This window comes from Panthera pardus, unplaced genomic scaffold (assembly GCF_024362965.1).
Source record: "Panthera pardus isolate Hobbes unplaced genomic scaffold, ASM2436296v1 HiC_scaffold_8, whole genome shotgun sequence".
NCBI lineage: Eukaryota > Metazoa > Chordata > Mammalia > Carnivora > Felidae > Panthera > Panthera pardus.
Genome location: NW_026527013.1, coordinates 115887067 through 115906254, shown reverse-complemented (window position 1 = coordinate 115906254; position 19188 = coordinate 115887067). Strand labels below are relative to the sequence as shown.

Here is a 19188-nt window from a genome sequence, read left to right as displayed (position 1 = left end):
TCATTCCTACTCAGTGTATTCCTGTTTATGACTCAAATTCTTAGTGTATTGGCCTAAATACACGCATAGATCTGAGCTGTCTGACATGATAGCTGCTAAAAACATGTGGCTATTGAAATTAAAACCCAATAAAATTTAGAACTCAGTCCCTCATTTGTATTTGCTACATGCATGTGCTCAAAAACCACATGTGGCTGGTGGTTACTATATTAGAGAAGAGGACATTTTGCAGAAAGTTCTATTAGACAGCAATCCTTTCTGCTGATAGCTAAGGCTATCAGGTTAATGATGATTTCATGTGTATGTGGGGGAAAGTTCAGCAAATTATTCTAAGTTAGCATTCCTCTGCTCAATGTTTCCAAATAATTTTGTTCCCTCTCTCTTTCTCTCTCTCTCACTCACTCACACACGCACACACACACACACACACAGCTGAGTCTTGATCATCATTAATCATCACATCTTTATAACTTCCATAGTCACTGCTTTAACACTGGTGAAGCGAACCTTGAACCTCCTACTGAGTGAGATTGCGATGTAACGAATAACTTAAAATAATTCTGACTACTGCAACAACAGATTTTTTTCATTGAGGAACATACACGTTTGAATGCTTGGTACTTTATTTAAACACACGTATATACAAGGACAACAAAGGGAAACTCTGCAGAGTTGAGCACAGTGGCTGCATGCATTGGGAGGACCGGCAGACTCTAGTTTTACAGGATGAAATATGGGTTGAAAAATAGGAAAAGACTGGAGAGCAAGTTTCATTTCCCATCACCACATAGAAGGGTCTTCCAGCCTGTCAAACATAAGAAGCAAAGCACGTAAGAGAAGCTTCCCAGCCTCCTGGGAGGCTTACAGAAAGTGAGACATTCAGTTCTGAACTGAAAGATGATCAGAAACTGCTGAAAAGGCTCCTGTTGACATTCTAAATAGGAGGTCAGGTAGAATATCAGAGCAGGAGACAGTGGCATCATATGCAGAGACCCAGCTGAGTAGTTTTCACTCATGTTCACGGGAGTCTCAAGCAAATCTCAGAGTATTTAAGAGGCCCTGTATTTATCAAAGGAGCCAAAGAACTCTGCAATATTTCTGAAGATCAAAACTACAGGAATTACACAAAATGGTAACAAGAAAGTTATTGTTACTCAATTCTGAATATGCTTTTGTTTTCCTGCAAGGCTTTTTATGTAGTAAGATACTATTTTTATAAAGAACACTTTTTAATAAAATAGCGTTCACAGGCAACTTCGAAGCTCTCAAGTTTTGCCTCCTCCTAACGGCACAGGATTGAGGCTGTCTCCATCAGGGTGCAATTAACTGTATTTCATGCACCAACCGTTAGACTTTAAGCCACAAAACAAAGAGTAGCAGCAAGGTTATTAAGTTTGGATGGTTCCTTTCCTTACCCAAAGCAGATAAGGTTTACCCTAAACTTTTTACCATGGCAAATATCACACGCAGGTCAATGAAACCTTAAAGGCATCTATTGTTTAGTATTAAAAACAACCCTTATGAATTTTCCACCTGCTTCCCTTGCATTTGCTGTTTAAATCTGGGTTGATATCTCCAGACAAGAACACTGGAGTTTTATTCCAGTCCAAATTGTTACTTCCTTCAGAGAAAACAAACCCGACAACTTTAGACCTGCACCTTTGCCCAGACTGGCCATTTCAAGAGAGGACAGAAGGACGATGGGAGGGAAAGTAAGTGGCTCAGCAGGTCACCCCACTTGTTCCTGGGGAGAACCGCAATAAAGAGGGACACGCCAGTCACACTCACTGAGCAAGTGTTCTAGTGACCTCTTCTGGGGAACCTGGTTCTTGACATTGTCTAGCTTTGGGTTTAAGGCAGACAAGCTCCCACAGAAATGGATGAAACCATGTGCCACGTGATCGAGGTAGGAGGCATCAGACAGAAGAGCCAGAAAGTTATGAAAACAGAGGAGGGCCAGGCTGCTTCCCAACAGCCTTCATTGTCCAATATTTGACACCAGCTCTTGGCGGGCTCCTCTCCCCCAGATGGCTCCACATTCCCAGAAAACCCCAAGGTTACAGACAAGTCCCTAAGAATATTACGTCCTTAACATTCATTCCTTGAAGTTTCTTTGTGATATTGAGCTTGAAATATGTCAAAAAGTAAACACTAGCCCCCACCCAGCCAAGACTGATCTCCGGCTTCATGTAAAATGAGGAAGATTAGAGTAAGACTCATGAGTGATATCTGTAGGATTTTTAGACACTCCACATACTGTATGAAAACTAAAGATTACCCCGGCCAAAGATGGACTGCCGGTCATTTCAATGTAGAGATAGGGACTCACTCTATGTTCTCTCAATTCTAACACAGTTAGAAATTCTATATAGAGTCATTTCTGAGGTGAAAGTCACTTATATTTAAAATTCTCAAAGGAGCACCAAATAATCTGTGGTTGAAAATAATACCCCACAGAAGTTTAGAGATTTGCAAATTAGTCCATGAAAAGAAAGGTCCTCACTGCCCTTTTCCCCATCTCCATTTCTGCCAAAATGCTACCTGGTCTGGAAGACTCATTCCAATGTCTCCCCCCTCCCAGGCAGCCCTCTGGGATTTCCCTCCCCCATGCATTTTGAGCTCTGCAACAATGTCCCCACACAGGCTTTTCATACCTAGTTCTGGGAACGTTTTCTGTGCTTTCTCTCATCAAGAGGTCTGAAATCAGTGTCTCAGGGCTAGATCGTTTTCCATACCTTAAAAAAAAAAGGGGGGGAAAGTCTTTTATAACAAGTTTGAAATAGTCATAAAAAGGAAAAATATTTAGAAAAAAAAGGAAGATAGTCTCCCTCTTGGCTGATCATCTGCTAACAATATAATCTAGTTATATGAAATAGACACTATCAGAAATATTATTTCAAATTATAAATATATATAATTTGGGGGCACCTGGGTGGCTCAGTCAGTTAAGTGTCAGCTTTGGCTCAGGTCATGATCTCACAGTTCGTGGGTTCAAGCCGCTCTGTGCTGACAACTCAGAGCCTGGAGCCTGCTTCAGATTCGGTGTCTCCCTCTCTCTCTTTCTGCCTCTTCCCCCACTAGTGCTCTCTGTCTTTCAAAAGTAAGAAAATTTTAAAAAAATTATAAATATGTATAATTTTGCTTAAATAACAAGTTAGCAGGTTATTTGAACCAATAGCAATTTTTAGTTAAATTCTTGCCTTTTTATACTACCACAAACAATACATATATAGAAACTTTTATAACTAAGTGACAGGAAATAAAAATACATTGCAGTATGATTTTAAATGTTTCCATAATTAGTTAATTGGCTATAGTTCTGATGATATACAGCAGTTTAAATCTTAACAAAGAAACCAGATGATTGTTCAGAAACAGCCTTAGGAAAAAAAAATCATCAGACAGAAGTTCTTGACCTACCTGTGTCTTCGAATCTCAGTTTTCTCATTTGTAAAAAAATCACAACTCGTTTTTAAATTGGAGTCTTTGTAGAAATCCAATGTGAGTCACAACGTTTTGAAAGCAACTTAGTGAAACACAAATGCAAGGTATTGCTGTTGAAATTCACCCATTCTTACAGAAAGCAATAAACATGGGTCCTATATTTTCCATACTTATTTGGGGTACCAAAAGCTAAAAACCTTCTTTCATGCTCTAATTTAAACTGCCCTGTAAATATAAAGGAATCTCACTGGTCCGTTGAAAGACTGTGGAATCTTACTGGTCTTTTTTCTCCTAAAGCAGGATGTGGATAGGACTATATGTGAATGCAAGTATATGCTATTTGTTCCAGGTGAGTGCGGACACTGGTCTATCTCTATCTCTCTCTCTCTGTCACTGCTGAAGGGTCTACCAAGTTGCATCTTTTTCCCTTTCTCAGAAAAGACCTTGTATACCAGAAACCACGTTGTTCACAAATGAAAAACTAGCCTGGATGGATTGATTAGCTAATAAGCAAAACAGCAAAACAAAGTATACCCTGCCTATCAAGTGCAATTAAATCCAAATCTTTTGGAAAGATTTCCTATTATTGTTCCTTTGCTGGGGCTTAAAGGAAGCAAAAACAAACAAATTGCCCCCCCCCCCCATCATTTATAAGATTTCCTCAAGATTTTCTACAGTTGTGATGTCAAACTGTAGATTGTTGCTTATATACCTATTTATTCTGTTCATCCGTTGATTTTATTAACCTTAAAACTCTTGAGCAACCTTAACTCATTTATCTTCATCATGCTCCAGTGAATAGAGGAACTGACGAATGTTTTCTACAATTTACTAGTAAAGAAGCTAAATCTAAAATAGCAGGATTCACAGTCAGGAAGTGGCACCCAGGACAGCATTGTTCACTATTCTTCCTTCTCTGCTTAATTCTGGATTCTCCTGCTGCTCTACAATGTTTCACCTGTCAAAGATAGAGTCTCTGGGGGAAAAAAAAAAAATCTCAAATCTGGCTCTACATTGATATCACCTGGGAAGCTTGTAAACCACTGTAAAGCTCAGGTTCCACGCACCCCTGAGGTTCTGATTTAACTAGTCAAGGCTGCAGCCCAGTACTAGCATATTTAAAAAGCTCCCTAAGTGATTCCAATGTCTGACCTGGATGGATAAAGACTAATCTAGGGCTGGGTTTCTCAACTTTGGTACTATTAACATTTTGGGCTAGAAAATTCTTTGTTGTAGGGGGCTGTCCTAGGCATGGTAGGATGGTTAGAACATAAAGTCAGCCCCAGCTGGGAACCACTAATGTAGGGGACTGGAAAAGCCAAATGTGGTAGATCCATGCTCTAGAATAAATGACGCAGCTTTCAGGCAATGAACCAGGAGCGTATAGCTTAAAAACATGGACTGAGTAGAAAAAGGGAGGAGAGAGAATGATATCAGACTACCATTTGTGCCAAATGAAAACACCTATTCACAAATGATGCTGTAATTTTCAAAAATACAAAATTGTGCAGATGATTGGGTTTGTGGGGTGGGAATGGAGATGATGGGTGCAGATGATAAGCCTCTGATGGTTTCTAAGAGGGAATTCATATGAAGATGAGTCAAGAAACTCTGGTTCAGGATCAACTCATTCCCACCTAACCTGAATCTCTTCCCAAAAAATTCAAGCCCCTTTCCCTTTATTTTTGTTTCACCAAAGAGGTTGGAGATCACACTCAATGCTGATGGTAGTGACAATATCGAAGGAAAACTCAGTAGGAATGCTTGAATTTCACCACCCCTAAAAAGAAAAGCTTTCATAAGTGTTCTTAGATTCATGACCTGTAAAATGTAGATAATTATACTCACTTCAAGGCTTTGAGGTAAAGACTGGATGAAATAATGCCTAGGGAAACATTTTGAAATGCTAAAGCTTTATACAATGTTAAAAGCTTTCTTTATAGCAATCATCTTTGAAGAAATAAGTTCTACTATGTTATAAGTGACAAAATAAATAACCAACAAAGGTTTTCCTAGATAAACGACAATTAATATCTTTTTTATTTGAACAATTCTTTTCTCTATATGAAAGCATAAGCAAGAATTTGAAGCAATTAACTTTCTGAGAAGTCTACTAGAATATAAAACATTAGTGCTTTTTGCTAACTAAAATGAACAGACTTCAAGGTTCACAAACCAGTACTATTTAACTCCAACATTTTACGTATTTCTGATTCTATGTAAACTGGGACTTTCAAAAGCTTTTTAGGATGTCATATCCCTGTTTGATGAAACAGGAAAAAAATTATTTAAAAAAAAATACAAGTTTGCCCCATTTTGAATCCTTCTCAAGGACTCTCTGACTTGTAAACAGTAAAAAGTATGGTAAAAACAAAAAACAAAATAACACTTTACAAACCATAATTTAAATATGTTAACATTAGTGTTTTTAAAGGGTTGACCCTTTTTAGCTTATCAAGGTCATTTGATCTTGGAATTGAAATAAGATATTGAATGATTTAGAATTAAGATGAACCAATTCAGGTAACAAATTTTAAATCCTGTATTATAGTTTGGATGTGATTTTTTCCCCTAATATTTGATGCTGAGAGTGAAAGCATGGCATTTAATTTTAGCTTTCCGAGGGTTCAGAATAAAGTTTACAATTTTCCAAATTCCATGTAATGCCAGGGTTTATCCTAGAGTGACTAGTTTTCTTCTTAACAAAGCACTAAGTAGGCACTTCCTTCTCAAAACTCACCTGCTATAAAATGGGGAAAGTCTCTGCATTTTAGATCAACTGTTTTCATGCTAAATCTCTATTTATTGGCACCAGGATTTTTAAGTAAAGAGCTGAGACTGAAAAAAAAAAAAAAAAAAAAAAACCCCACTGTACAGAAGACAAGAAAATAGCTCTATTTGTTTTTTCCTAAATACTGTCATGCAATTTGCTCTGGGCAGCTTGGAAAATCTGGCAATATCTTTGGCAACCCAGCTGTTTCCTGGTTGGTGTGGTGGTTGTAGTTCCTACACATTCAGCTCACCCTTCTCCCTACAGCACTTCCCTAGAGCATTTCTGACCTGTTTTAGGGGGTCCTTTCCCATCCAGGTTTCCAAACAGTCCCCCAACTGCTCTAAGAACCAAAAACAGCAGGGAGTGAGTGGGAGAAGATGGCCAGCCACACAGCTTAGGGAACCTAAATCTGGGGAGGGGTGGGGTGACGATGTTGTAACTACGGTTGCAGAGGGAAAGTGTTCAGCGCCCTATGCAATTATGCAGGGAACTGAGTATGTGCCTGAAACTGTGCTGCCCTGGGTTACAAGCAAGAAAAAAAAACTGGTCCCTGTCCTCTGAGGTCCCCAGGATCTCAGCTCCTGCAGGCAGGGCGCTCCTTGAGTGGGTCCCGAGGAACCTACCCACCTCTGCCTGGTGATGAGGTTGATGTAGTGTCGCAGCGCTGAATAGTATCTGGCCATGTCCTCTGCCGGCGCGTCCTCTCCTGGGTTGTCTGGCTTGGAGGGGTACGCCTCGGCCAGCGCGCCCAGGCACACAAGCAGGGACAGGGCGAGGGTCATTCCGGATAGCCCCAGTCGCATGCTACCCAGCATCTGCCGGCACAGAAGGGAAAGCGGAGAATAGTGGGGTTTGAAAGGATACATACCTCGAACCTCCCTCCTGTATGTCCCTCGCCACCCACACCCCGCTACCACTCGAGAGGGAAGTGGAGGGTGGTGAGCACCGCGCCGCTTACTAAAGGCACCATCTGCCCTGCCCCACCCTTCTGCTCCACGCGAAAAGTCCGCGCAAATTCGGTCCAAGTCGCTGCGCGGAAGAGTCATGCAAGGAGAGGTGTGAGGCGTCGGACCAGAGCTCGCCTGAGCCAGTTTAGATAGTTTACAAACACAAGTAGAAGTTCCTTCCCGTGGGGTGAATAATTGTCACTTTCCTACCCTCCTCCCCAAACCCCGGCCGGAGGAGAAAAGTTTTGTTCTCTAATACTTTTGGTCTGTCTTTGCTGCAGGAGATCGGAAGTTATGGCTGAAGATTCCTTCGGGGTGACAATTTGGGAGAGAGGGGAGAGAACTCCCCGGGCAGGGCAGTCTCAGATCGGATCCCAAGGATCCGGGAAAGTGGCAGGGAGCTTCCAAACTCCGGGGAAACCTCCTTCCAGGCGTCGACCTCCGAGGAAACGGGGTTGGGGGTCGCGTTCCCCTTCATATCCTCCAAAAGATAACCCCAAAGGGACCGCGCGGCCGGGAAGGGGGAGGGGAGGGGAGCGGGAGCAGGGCGGGTGTGCAGTCGGAAAGGACCAGAAGGAGCAAGTGGAATTTAGCCTCCAAGAGAGGTCACCGCGCGTCGGGGCAGGAGAGCACCGAGAGAGGCGCGCAGGGATTGGGGAGCCGGGCACGACCCTCCCGTGGCCCCAGAGTTCCTCCGAGGGTGAGCCGGCGCCGTTCCCCAGCTCCCGCCCCAAGCCGAATGGGTCGTGGCACTCACGGTGGCTGGCGGGCGGGCGGGTGTGGCTGGGCGGCGAGGGCCGGGCAGTCGGGTGTGCCTCTCCGAGGAGTGAGAGCCAGCGGAACTGGTGTGGAGAGCGGGTCGCAACAGGGCTTTTATGGAGCTCCCTCGCCGCGGCAGGAGGGGCCTCAGGCAATCACGTTCGGGTGACTCCCACCCCGCCACTTCCCGCCCCCGAGTGGCGGGGGACGCGGGAGGGGGCTGGCGCCGTAGTCGCGCCAGCGGCGGCTCCTGTAGCCACCCACACCCAACTCTCCGACCCCAGACCCTGCCCGGGGAGGGGGGCCTGGAGAGGTGCGAGCGTGGGCGCGGGACCAAGCCGACGTCCGAGCCCCTGCCCTCCGGCCGCGCCCAAACCCGGCTTTCCCTCAGACCCCGTCTAACCTTGCCAGAGATGGAAGCAGCTCAGATCGTCTTTGTCGCCTGCCACCGGAACCCCAACCCGTTGGGCGCCAGGGTAGGGGGTACATGAATCCTCTATTTGATGGAGCATCTCCGGGACCCGCGCGGAAGTGGCGCGGGGCGCAATTCCTGTGCGCTTTCGAGTGGAGACAACTTGGGGTGCAGATCTTCCTGCGCGGAAAGCAGGTCCGGGGCGCCTGCTCCAAATCCTGAGTTTAGTGGCTCCCAAAAGGCCCCCTCCTGCTCCCAGGGTCTGAGAATGGGCTTCCGTGGCTTCGGCCCCTTTCCCCAGCTTGTGTTTCGAGGGGATCAGCCCGCTCCAAGTACACGCCCAAACGCTAGGAGCCCTGCTCCATCGGGACCCAAAGAGTGTGGCGTCCGAAAAGACCTCAGAAACGGGACACGGTAAACCCACTTGCTCACTTTGCTGGGAACGAGAGGCGTTTTGACCGTCTGGAGACCCATTAAAGCGCCATGGAACGAAAAATTCTGATCCAAAGCTACTGGCTAATTAAACGAACAGGAATTTCTTCTTTGTTAGCCCTTGGATAGTTACAAATACGCACGTTAACGTTGATTAAGAATGTGGGTTCTGATTGAAATCAAACAGGTTAAGAAAAGAAGAGAGAGATCACCATTAATTTGCATATCACATTAAACCTGTTGAATATGAATATGAATATGAAAGACGCAGAAACCATTCTTACAGAATCAGGATTTTATGCCCTAAAAGTTCCCTAAATGAATGCTCCTAGAAGTCAGACTCTTTCTAAATAAAGTGTTTAGGAAATTAAAGTGTTAAGTTACAGGCTGTTTTAATGTTAAAATGACAAGTGATTCTGTTAAATTGACACTTTGTTTTTGTTCTGTTTCCACCACACTGAGTTAAACATCAATTAATGTGTGGCAAGCTCTGAGCTCTCCCTGCCCTGTGGTGTGTGTGAGTGTGGTGTGTGTGTTACAAATTTTGAACACCACCTCCCTTTCACTTAGGTGAATGCTTCTCTTTCCATATTGCACAAACGTATGACAGGGACACAAATATCAGGGCTCTCAGAGTGGCTTCAGGGTTCTTAATGTCTGGTAAAGTTAGAACAAAGCACCTTCTCACTTACAGCTCTTTCTTGATCAGAGGAAAAAGCTCAGTCCACTTTTCAATAGATAATCTTATTTTTAGAGTGTATCACAAATAACACATCAGTCAAAACTTTGAAGGAGTCAATGAATTCGGAAGAAATCCCTTCTAAGGAGATGCACCATTCTTGCGGGGAGAAGACTGTGTTCATTTGATTAATTTAGCTTACAATAATGTCACTGGTATCCAAAACGAAGAGCTTATTCTCAGGGTTCAGCATTTAGAGATACATTCTTACATCCTTATCCCACTGGCCTTGGGCTATGAATATTACATCTCTTCTCTCGGGTGTTAGCTCCATTAGCTTCTATAGTTTTCTATGCTTCTACATGTAAAGATATACTTACAGCTTATAAATTTGCTTGCGTTTGTTATATGAAAGACACAAAGCAAAGCCAAAACGCCTAAAAATCAAAAGAACAGTTGCTCACCCCAGCATCTCCTTTCTAGTTGCTGAGCCATTTCTCTCCTGTGTTTCAAAATCAAGTTTATTTATTTAGTTATATGTATATGCATCCTTAGCAGCTTTACTGAGATACAAGTGAGATATGCTCATCTACAAATGTTTAAAATATTCCATTGGCTATATTCTTACACTCTGTGAGGTCATCACCACATTCAAGGTAGGCAACATATACATAACCACCAAAAGTGTCCTCATATCCCTTTCGTGTCAACATTTATGCTACTTCCTGCCTCTCACCCAGGCAACCATTTTTATTAATTTCTTATGCATCTTTTCTTTTTTATGAAAATAAAAGCAAAACTGAATATATGTTCTATTTTTCCTTTTTTTTAATATTTTTTTTAACGTTTATTTATTTTTGAGACAGAGAGAGACACAGCATGAACAGGGGAGGGGCAGAGAGAGAGGGAAACACAGAATCGGAAGCAGGCTCCAGGCTCTGAGCCATCAGCCCAGAGCCCGACGCGGGGCTGGAACCCGCGGACCACGAGATGGTGACCTGAGCCGAAGTCGGACGCTTAACCGACTGAGCCACCCAGGCGCCCCTATTTTTCCTTTTTTGTAAGCCGAAGAAACATACATACTGTTCAGCACCTTAATCTTATTTAATACTATATCTTGGAAATCTTTCCATTTAGACCTTAAAAGATTATTAACTTATCTCAAGCCCCTCTCCTCTCCTTCCAGGATGGAAGAGTGGGGCTGAAAGTTTCAAGTTCCAATCATGCCTTGAGTTTCCGGTGACCAGCCCTCATCCCCAAACTATCTAGAGCGCCCCGCCCCCCCCCCGCCCCCCCCCCAGCCACCAGCCATCCTGTCAGCAAACAGACACTCTTCTCACTTTAGACAGACCAAGGCTCTTAGAAGCTCTTGTCAGGAACCAGGTTAACCACCAAATATTAGAACAAAAGATACTCCTAGCACCCTTATCACTCAAAAAATTACAAGAGTTTTAGGAATTCTGGACCAGGAACTGAGAACAAAGACCAAATGTATTTATTATACCACAGGTGGTCAGATAAGGTCTCATTGAAAAGGTGACACTGAGCAAAGACTTGAAGAAAATGAGGGAATAAGCCAAGCAAAACAAAACAAAACAAAACTGAGCAGAGCATCAGAGGCAGAAGAAAACCTGATGTAAAGCCCCTAGGGTGGGTATGTGCCTGGCATTTTCCAAGATGAGCAAGGAAGCCATTGTGGCTGGAGCAAAGTGGGAGAGGAAGAGGATAGTAGGTGAGGTCAGAGAGGAGTGGAAGAAGAGAGATCATCCAGGACTGTGTACATATTTTTGTGCTTATATAAGTGAACTAGAGAGTCATTGCAGGTTTTGAAGCAGAGAAGTGATATGATCTGACCTATATTTTTAATAGAGTCACTCTCACTACTCTGTTAAGAACCTGATGAGCAGCATGAGTGGAGGTACAGAGGCCTGTCTGGAGGCTAGTAGATTAATCCAGTAGAGACATCATGATCACTAGGACTAAGGTGGTGGCAGGAAAGAGGTGAGAAATGGTTGGATTCCAGATATATTTTAAAGGTAGAGCAAAGAGTATAAGAGAAAGAGGAAGGAAGGAAGGAAGGAAGGAAGGAAGGAAGGAAGGAAGGAAGGAAGGAAGGAAGGAAGGGAGGGAGGGAGGGAGGGAGAGAGGGAGGAAGGAGAGAAGGAAGGAAAGAAGGAGAGAAAGAGAGAGAAAGAAAGAAGAAAAGAGGAAAGAAACAATTTACTGTTATCAAGATTGAAGGAGGGGAAATCATTACAAGCCTCACAGACATTAAAAGGATAATAAGCAACTTAAATAAAAGGATAATAAGGAATGTTATAAACAACTCTCAAATATAAATTCAACAACTTAGATTAAATGGAATAATTCCTCAAAAACCATAAATGACCAAAACTTAGCTATGATGAAAGAAATAGCCTGAATAGTATTATACCTGGTTCAGATTGTTCAACAGATTCCAAGTAAACCCATACCCTCCTCTTCTCTCAAAGACAAGCTGCTTTAGGCAATAATTTCCTCCCTGCCCTCCCTACCTGTCTGTCTCCTGCTTCCCTCTGGAATATACGTGGAAAGGCATGAGAAAACAGGCAAAGTAGGAGTTCATCACATTTGTTCCTTCCCTGTTTATACTCTGTGTTTCTCCCAGCTAGTAAAACAAATAAACAGAAAATGCCAGTTCTTAGCAGTTTGTCCCAGCTCTATTGTATAAACAGCTATTGTTCTCTCGTGGTAGAGAGAGATGACTGTTTAAAGACCCTCCTGACACTTTTCTTGGCTTCCTTTCCAAATCCCATCCCTCACACCATCTCCCTACTTCCCTCCGAATTGGGACCATCCACTTTTTCAGAACTTTATGTCTTCATATTTCTGTTCATTGTACTGCTTGTGAAGGAGTCAAGTATAAACTACAACCACTTTCTGGAATGTTCTCTCTGTAGATGGTATTTTTAAACTTACATTAGGAGACTGTGAACCTTAGTTTGGTTGTTTTCTGACTTTCTTTCTTTCTTTCTTTCTTTCTTTCTTTCTTTCTTTCTTTCTTTCTTTCTTTCTTTCTTTCTTTCCTTTCTTTTCTTTCTTTCTTTCTCTCTCTCTCTTTTTAGCCATTCTAACTTATTTTTATGTGCATTTTGTTACATTGGATAGCAGAGGAATTTCTTGATCTTGTATGTTCTTTCTCAGCTTCTCTGTGAAGCTGAAAGCAGGGTTCACCTATAGCACTACTTTGATTGCAGTACATTTTTAGCAATGTCTAGAAGTACACGTATGAGATAACTGTGTCAATTATGAAGATTTTTTTGACCAAAATTACCCCAGAATTTATCTGAAACACCCAGATAATTGCAGGAAAATATCATTTTGTTTTAATTTGAAAGTATTCTGATAATAGCTGTAATCCTCACCTCCATTTTGCATGTGCAGGCACATACTGACAATTCCAAAACAGTACCATAGTGCTGAGCTGAGACTGGCCTTGTGTTTTTCTGATCAGTCACACTTTTGTTTTTGTAATGTATTATGATTATTAGCTCCAGTCCCATGCTTCTAGTCACAAGAACCCATACAAAGCAGAATGCTTACTTCACTGACAAAAGAACCTTAAATGTGATCATGGGAATGACAAGCACATTTCACCACATTGAAAGCAGATTTTCTAGGAAGACATTGACTTCCTATCATGTACACAGTTAAAGTGCTATGTAGAGAGACCTGCTCCCCAGGCAACAGCAGTGACTACCTTCTAGGCTTATTGAGAGGTCTTATCTTCAGTATGGATAGGGTTGGGTTTGAAGAACATTCCCTTTGTGGTGTGAGGATGGATTGTTTCCATTTTAGAGGATGTGGATATTGTGGATTGGATGTGCCTAGAGATCCATTGCACTTCCAGCCTCCCCGGACTCCAGAGGCTTAAATGTGGCCATCTGTGTCCTAGCCTCCCTTGCTCCTAAGATGCAGATGTTATTTAGCTCCAATCCAGTTACTTGAGAGCTTGCCTCAAAATTGAGTTGTAACACTGAGATATCCTATATTCTCCAAGTATATTATTAAACATACAAAAGTTTTAAATAGTTATGAAAGAACTAAGTTATGTGGGGGAGAGAAATAGGCTGTGAATATCCTGCTTGTAACCCAAACGGAGGTGGAAGCAGTGTGGTCTGGAGCAGATGGCTGTGATGGAATATTCTAGATTCTGGAGCTTCCTAACTGAGGCAAAGGTAGCAGAATTCTTGATGGGCTGTTTCTGTGGTGAGGTTTTGAGGGGGAGTTGTTTCTGGAAACTCAACATAGGGTGTACTGTTTTATCACTTAATCCCAAAGAGTTTATCCTTTAATGAATTCTTTTCTGCATGAAGCAACTGGAACAGTTTCAAGACCTGAAATAAGAACTCTGACCACCTGCAGGACCATGGGAGAAACAGTGCTAAGTTAGAAATCTTGCGACTACATATTGGGTCTCCTGAGTCTCAGAGATGGAAAATGCAGGCCTCCATGAAGTGTTTCCCCTCATCCAGCTCCTTCCATGGGTCCATTTAAAATAATGGAGAATGGTCCTGTGGGAAACTTAGGGCAACATTCTCAGAGATATAAGCTATTGGAATGGGAGCTGAGGTCTCATAATGTGAAGGTACATAGAGCCATAGGACTCTCTCAACTTACCAACAGGAATGTCATCTCAGAGCATTTCTCCGAACCTTCTTTCTCAAAGGATACTCTCTTGGGATGGTTCAAAAGTAATAGAGAATGTATTAGTAATACATTCTGAAAGTAATAGAGAATTCAGTTTCAGTTTTCTAAAAACACGAAGAAGATTTATAATCTTACAAAATAAGAAGGCCAAAGATAAGGCACCTCTACTGAAAGTTAATTCTGCAGCTCAGTTATGTCAATAAGAGCCAGGATGGCTTTGATTTATGGACGAGCTCCCCCATGGTTGTTAGATTTCCACCCTAACTCAGGTTGCATACAAACACATTGACGTCCTTTCAAAGACAGTAATTTTTTTACTTTATCATTCATTAATGAACTCTCCACCCCACTCCCCCGTCTCCTCCTATTATAAAAACTATAGCAATAAGTAATTTTGGACATCTGTCTTTGTTCATATGTATAGATTTAACTGTTGAAGTCCTGCAAATGGAATTTCTTGGTCAAAGCAAGCATGCATTTGGAATGTTGGCAGCTCTTATCAAATTGTCTTCCCAAGAACTGTATCAATTAATAATGTGTGAGAGGGTATGTTTCCTCAAAGAGGGGTGTGATTTTACAGAAGATGTACAGGGGTTGCTACTGTAAAGAGTGGATCAGAGGTACCTGGGGCTAAGCAGAGGAATATGCTTGCTTAAATTTGTGGCCTCTCCATCTGGCCTCAGGACAGAATGAAAGAGACTGTCTTTCCAAATTGAAAACCCATGTTTGCGGCCAAAGTACTGGGCTCTTTGTGGTTTGCTCCATAGGACTGGAACCCAAGGAAAGTGAAAACTGAGCCACAAGGCAAAGCAGGTTAATGAATGGACCCCAAATAAGTCTAGAGAATTCTGTTGTTTCTATTAAGCTGATATAAGTTATGGAACAGCTGTTTTCACAGAGCTTCCAAACTCTGATGAGCTCACCAGAAGTGTTTTTCAAAATACCAATGGGTCTAATTGTTTCAGTGTTAGTTCAAGGAAAATTGGTTTTATCTTCAAATAACTTTAAAGTTCAAATTTTGAAATACAACTTTTCCCCTTATGGAATTCCCCTTATGGAATTATGGAAGGTTTTGCATAATTGGGAAGTATAAAGATTTACACTTTATAAATATATTTTAGCACCTTAAGAATGGATCAATTTGCAAGCTTTTCCAGGAATGTCAATACATGATATTCCCAATTATTTCTTTCTTCCTCTTTTACTTATTTGAGAAATTAGATTGTGCTTGATTTTATATTTGGAAACATTTTAATTGTTTAAAGTCTCTTTTTCAATTCAAATTATTATTTTTTTCTCCTGTTGGGTGCTGGTGGAGATCATTTAAAACCAACTAAGTGAGAGGCCCTTCAGGAATAATTGAATGAAACACACACTGTATGTACCTTCAGCTATTCTTACCAAATATTTAGAGGACCTCTGACTCAGAAACCCATGGCAGTCTATCCATGAGAACAATATTCTTAAACTTCAATGCTGCAGCTAATATCATTACCTTATAAGACAATTGTCTCCAGTGGGATGAAATCAGACCAAGAAACCAAAGTTCTCTAACCTCATTCTAAGGCTTGAATTTGACACCTGTGTTTTATCTTCTTTCCTTCCAACAGGCCACAGGCTACCTTCAGGCCCCACTGTGACAACATTCCTAGAGCAGTGTGGTTTGCAGGCATGTTTTTACCCTGGTACTTCCTTTCCCATACCCTTTGATGGCCATTTTATTTTATTTTTAGGAGATAAACTAGGATAGATGGCCCCAAATATAGTAATGACATCCCTGAATCATGGTGCTTTGATCAGTTAATGTTGGAGAGTTATCTCAGACACAACCACAGGTCACATTCTGAGCCTTCAAAACCACTCCATACAAACTCAGCTTTTCAGATCTAGATAGTTTTCTTACTCTCTTCAACTGGGCCTCTTGGTAACCCGTATCAGCTTTCTCAATGAACTCAATTAGCAGGTGAACTACCCTACTGAAATTTATGTTAGCATACATTTGCCATATGCTATGGACATTCTTGATTCATAAATTGAGATATGTTAGGATTAGGTTTTGCACAAGTACCATAAAACCTGATGAATGAGGACTTACCCAAAGGAGGGACTTATTTACTCCATGTGAAATGAAGTCTTGGTTTAAGCAAATCAGGGCTCATACAGCACCTTAAAATGCCACCAAGGGAAGAGGCTCTTTCTCTTCCTGCTCCATCATCCTGAGGATGATTGATATACCTTCAGCATCAAGCTCAAATTCTGGTCAGGAAGAAAGAAGAAACAGAAGAAGCATAACCAACTAACCTGAACTTATGTCTTACTCACCAGGTCTCACATGGCCTCAACTAGCTGTAAGGGACTCTAGTAAGGTAACTTTTAGCTTTCTAGCTTCTCTGGTAGGGAGGCAGGGAAGGGAGGGTCTCAAGTGAGCCAGTTTACACTGTGTACCTAGTAGGCTTGTGCTTTCTGGAATCTGGTCTTACTCATTCCAGATTTGTTTTTTGTTTGTTTGTTTTTTGTTTTTTGTTTTTTTGTCATTGATCACTGAGAGACTAGAGCTACCACTTCCCCTTCTGCTGTTGCAATGGCACAATGAAGACCAAGGTGTAAACAGACTTTGTGTTTTGCTTAGAATCTTTCCTAAATAACAGAATGAGCACAATGACCAGATGTGAGAAAGCCTGCATTTTCATCTTGTGTTATTTATCCTAAAATGTCTCATCACTTCAGCTCTCTGAGTCCTAGTCTCCCATCTATAAAATGGAGGAATTGGGCTTCAACCTTCCATTCTTCCCCCTTGCATAGGATTGCAAATGTCTGCTTTAAACCAGCTCTCTCCCATATTACCATCAGGAATTGCAGATGCCTGGCCAAGACAGGAGAACTCACCATGCTGCCCATCATCCTAATCTCCTCTATCTCCTGGTAATCTGATAGGACCTCCCGGCACTTGGTCAAGGAAAACTGAGGGGTGTTTCATAAGAAGGTAGGACTTGTGTCGTGAACTATGTTTCTCATTGCCCCTGTGTGACTTGTGCTTTAAAGGTATGAACTAGTCCAGTCTTTCTTATTGGAACTGCAAGCCCCTCTTCAGATAGTTGTGGCTTCTCTGGGATCACAAGAATAACCCAGACGTCAAGCCACTGAAATGGTATTATCTACCAGCTTTTCATTGCCTCTTGGCCCAGCATGTTCCAAAAGGCTGCCTTAGAGGCAGAGCCTCCACTCTTGACATAAGAAGACTTTCCCAGGCCTGCACCTGTAAGTATAGCCCCTACTTAAATCTGTGAAATATCACTGAAGATAGAGGTATCCCTGTATTCAAATGAACACAACTACTATAACTCCTCTAAATAACTTGCCACTCATCTGGGGGCATGGGGCTTATGGTTAATTTTCAGATATTTTCCACAATGATTGTCACTGGTTTCTTCTTTCAACTTCATTAGCCCAGGCATTTTTTACTTTGTATCTAGTTTACCTACATCACAGATATAAAGTGGTTGGTCACATAAATTCTGTTTAGCACAACTTAGTCAGAGGGTGGGCTTTAGTCAGAGGGTCCCTTTAGACCATGACTATCCTGTAAGAAGTTCAAGCTCTCTCTTCTAGTGGGTAGTCCATAAGAGAAGGTGGGCATGCAAGACACATTAGTGCAGGACTGATCAGAGACTATGTCTCCAAACACAATAGGTTCAGAGGGTAACAGGCTGACCCTGTGGGTGGGAAAGGAGGGTCCTCTGCAGCCATGGCTTTGGGGACAGCCTAGAGCTAAGTGCACTCTCTGAGACTCTTGGAGTCTCCTAGAACATTCTCACTTCCTCAAAATAGGTGGCTCCACCCTTTCCTCTCTGGCCCATTATGTTTATCTGGAATTTTCCATGGCATGGGGGGAGAAGTCAAAAGTGGGATAGATCAGATTCCTCTGAAACTATACATCTGAAAATTTTAGTCTCGTGCTGCCTTTTTTTTTTTGTCTGACAGTCTGAAGAGACAGAGAACAAAGGAGATCCTAGCAAAAGTTCTTGATAAGATGCTTGTAGATGGAATTCAGGATGTCTATGAACTTGAATGAAAAAATGTCTTTGTTGTCACTACTCTAAAGTTTAGTTTTTCCTTCATTTATGAAAGTGGCAATGGCCACAGCCATGTTAGCAGTTCCTCTGACTTGGACATCAATAGAAATTATAATAAGTTTCACATCATATTGAGGTTGAGGCAGAAACCTCAAAATAGCACTACACTCATGAAACTTTGAAAGTGTGCTGATTATTAGACCCACCACTAGATTTTAGTAAAGGTCATTCATGCATTAATAAAGAAGTGTATATTTGATTATATCACAAATATTTGACAACTGTATTTTGATATTAAACTTTTCTTTGTAATCCTGTGTTTTTTGTTACACATGTAAAAACATTTTTATAAGAAAGGATTTCATGGCACAAAGCAGTTCACCGTACAAAAATAAGTTTAAGGACCCCTGTCCTGGGGATACAATTTATAGAACACATATTGAATATAGATGGAGGAAAAACACACTTTAAAATTGAGAGAGATTACCTCGCTAACTAGAGTACAATAGAACTAAACGTAAACCAGTATGCAAAAAGTATTTTAATCTAACCGTACTACTCCAGACCTCATTAGCATGTGGATATCAATGGGGTCATGTTAATACTTATAACTACATTTGCTTTGTACTTGCCACCTAATGCCATGTCTCTCACTTTCCCCCATATCTCTGTTTTTAAAGGAATTCCTGAAAGTGTCTTTTGTGAGTTCATCCACAATCTTCTCATATTCTTCCTCTTTCACTCTTGCTCAAATTTATGCCCCAGAAACCTCTGGGTGGGGAGGGGGGAAGACGGTCCATCACCACCTCCTCAACACTCTGGGTAACTTCTTTGAGACCAAAGATTATCTCCTAAAGTTCCTAAATCCCAAATCCCCATTTGGATAGGGAAGTGCCACATTCCTTGAAATTCTCTACCTTACTTTAATGAAGGAGGGAGCATATTCTCCTCCTCACTCTATACCAAGCTCTAGAAGTTGG

The 19188-nt window shown here is 41.8% G+C and overlaps 1 protein-coding gene across 1 annotated transcript; it reads right to left on the bottom strand.

The window, feature by feature from the left end:
• Positions 1-601: 601 nt before the first annotated feature.
• Positions 602-8006, bottom strand: NPY (neuropeptide Y). Its single transcript, XM_019443612.2, has 4 exons — positions 7922-8006; positions 6845-7032; positions 2655-2735; positions 602-805 (listed from the first exon to the last, which is right to left on the bottom strand). Exons 2-4 carry the CDS (start codon positions 7030-7032, stop codon positions 781-783), a joined length of 294 nt encoding a protein of 97 aa, XP_019299157.2. The 5' UTR covers positions 7922-8006; the 3' UTR covers positions 602-780.
• Positions 8007-19188: the final 11182 nt, after the last annotated feature.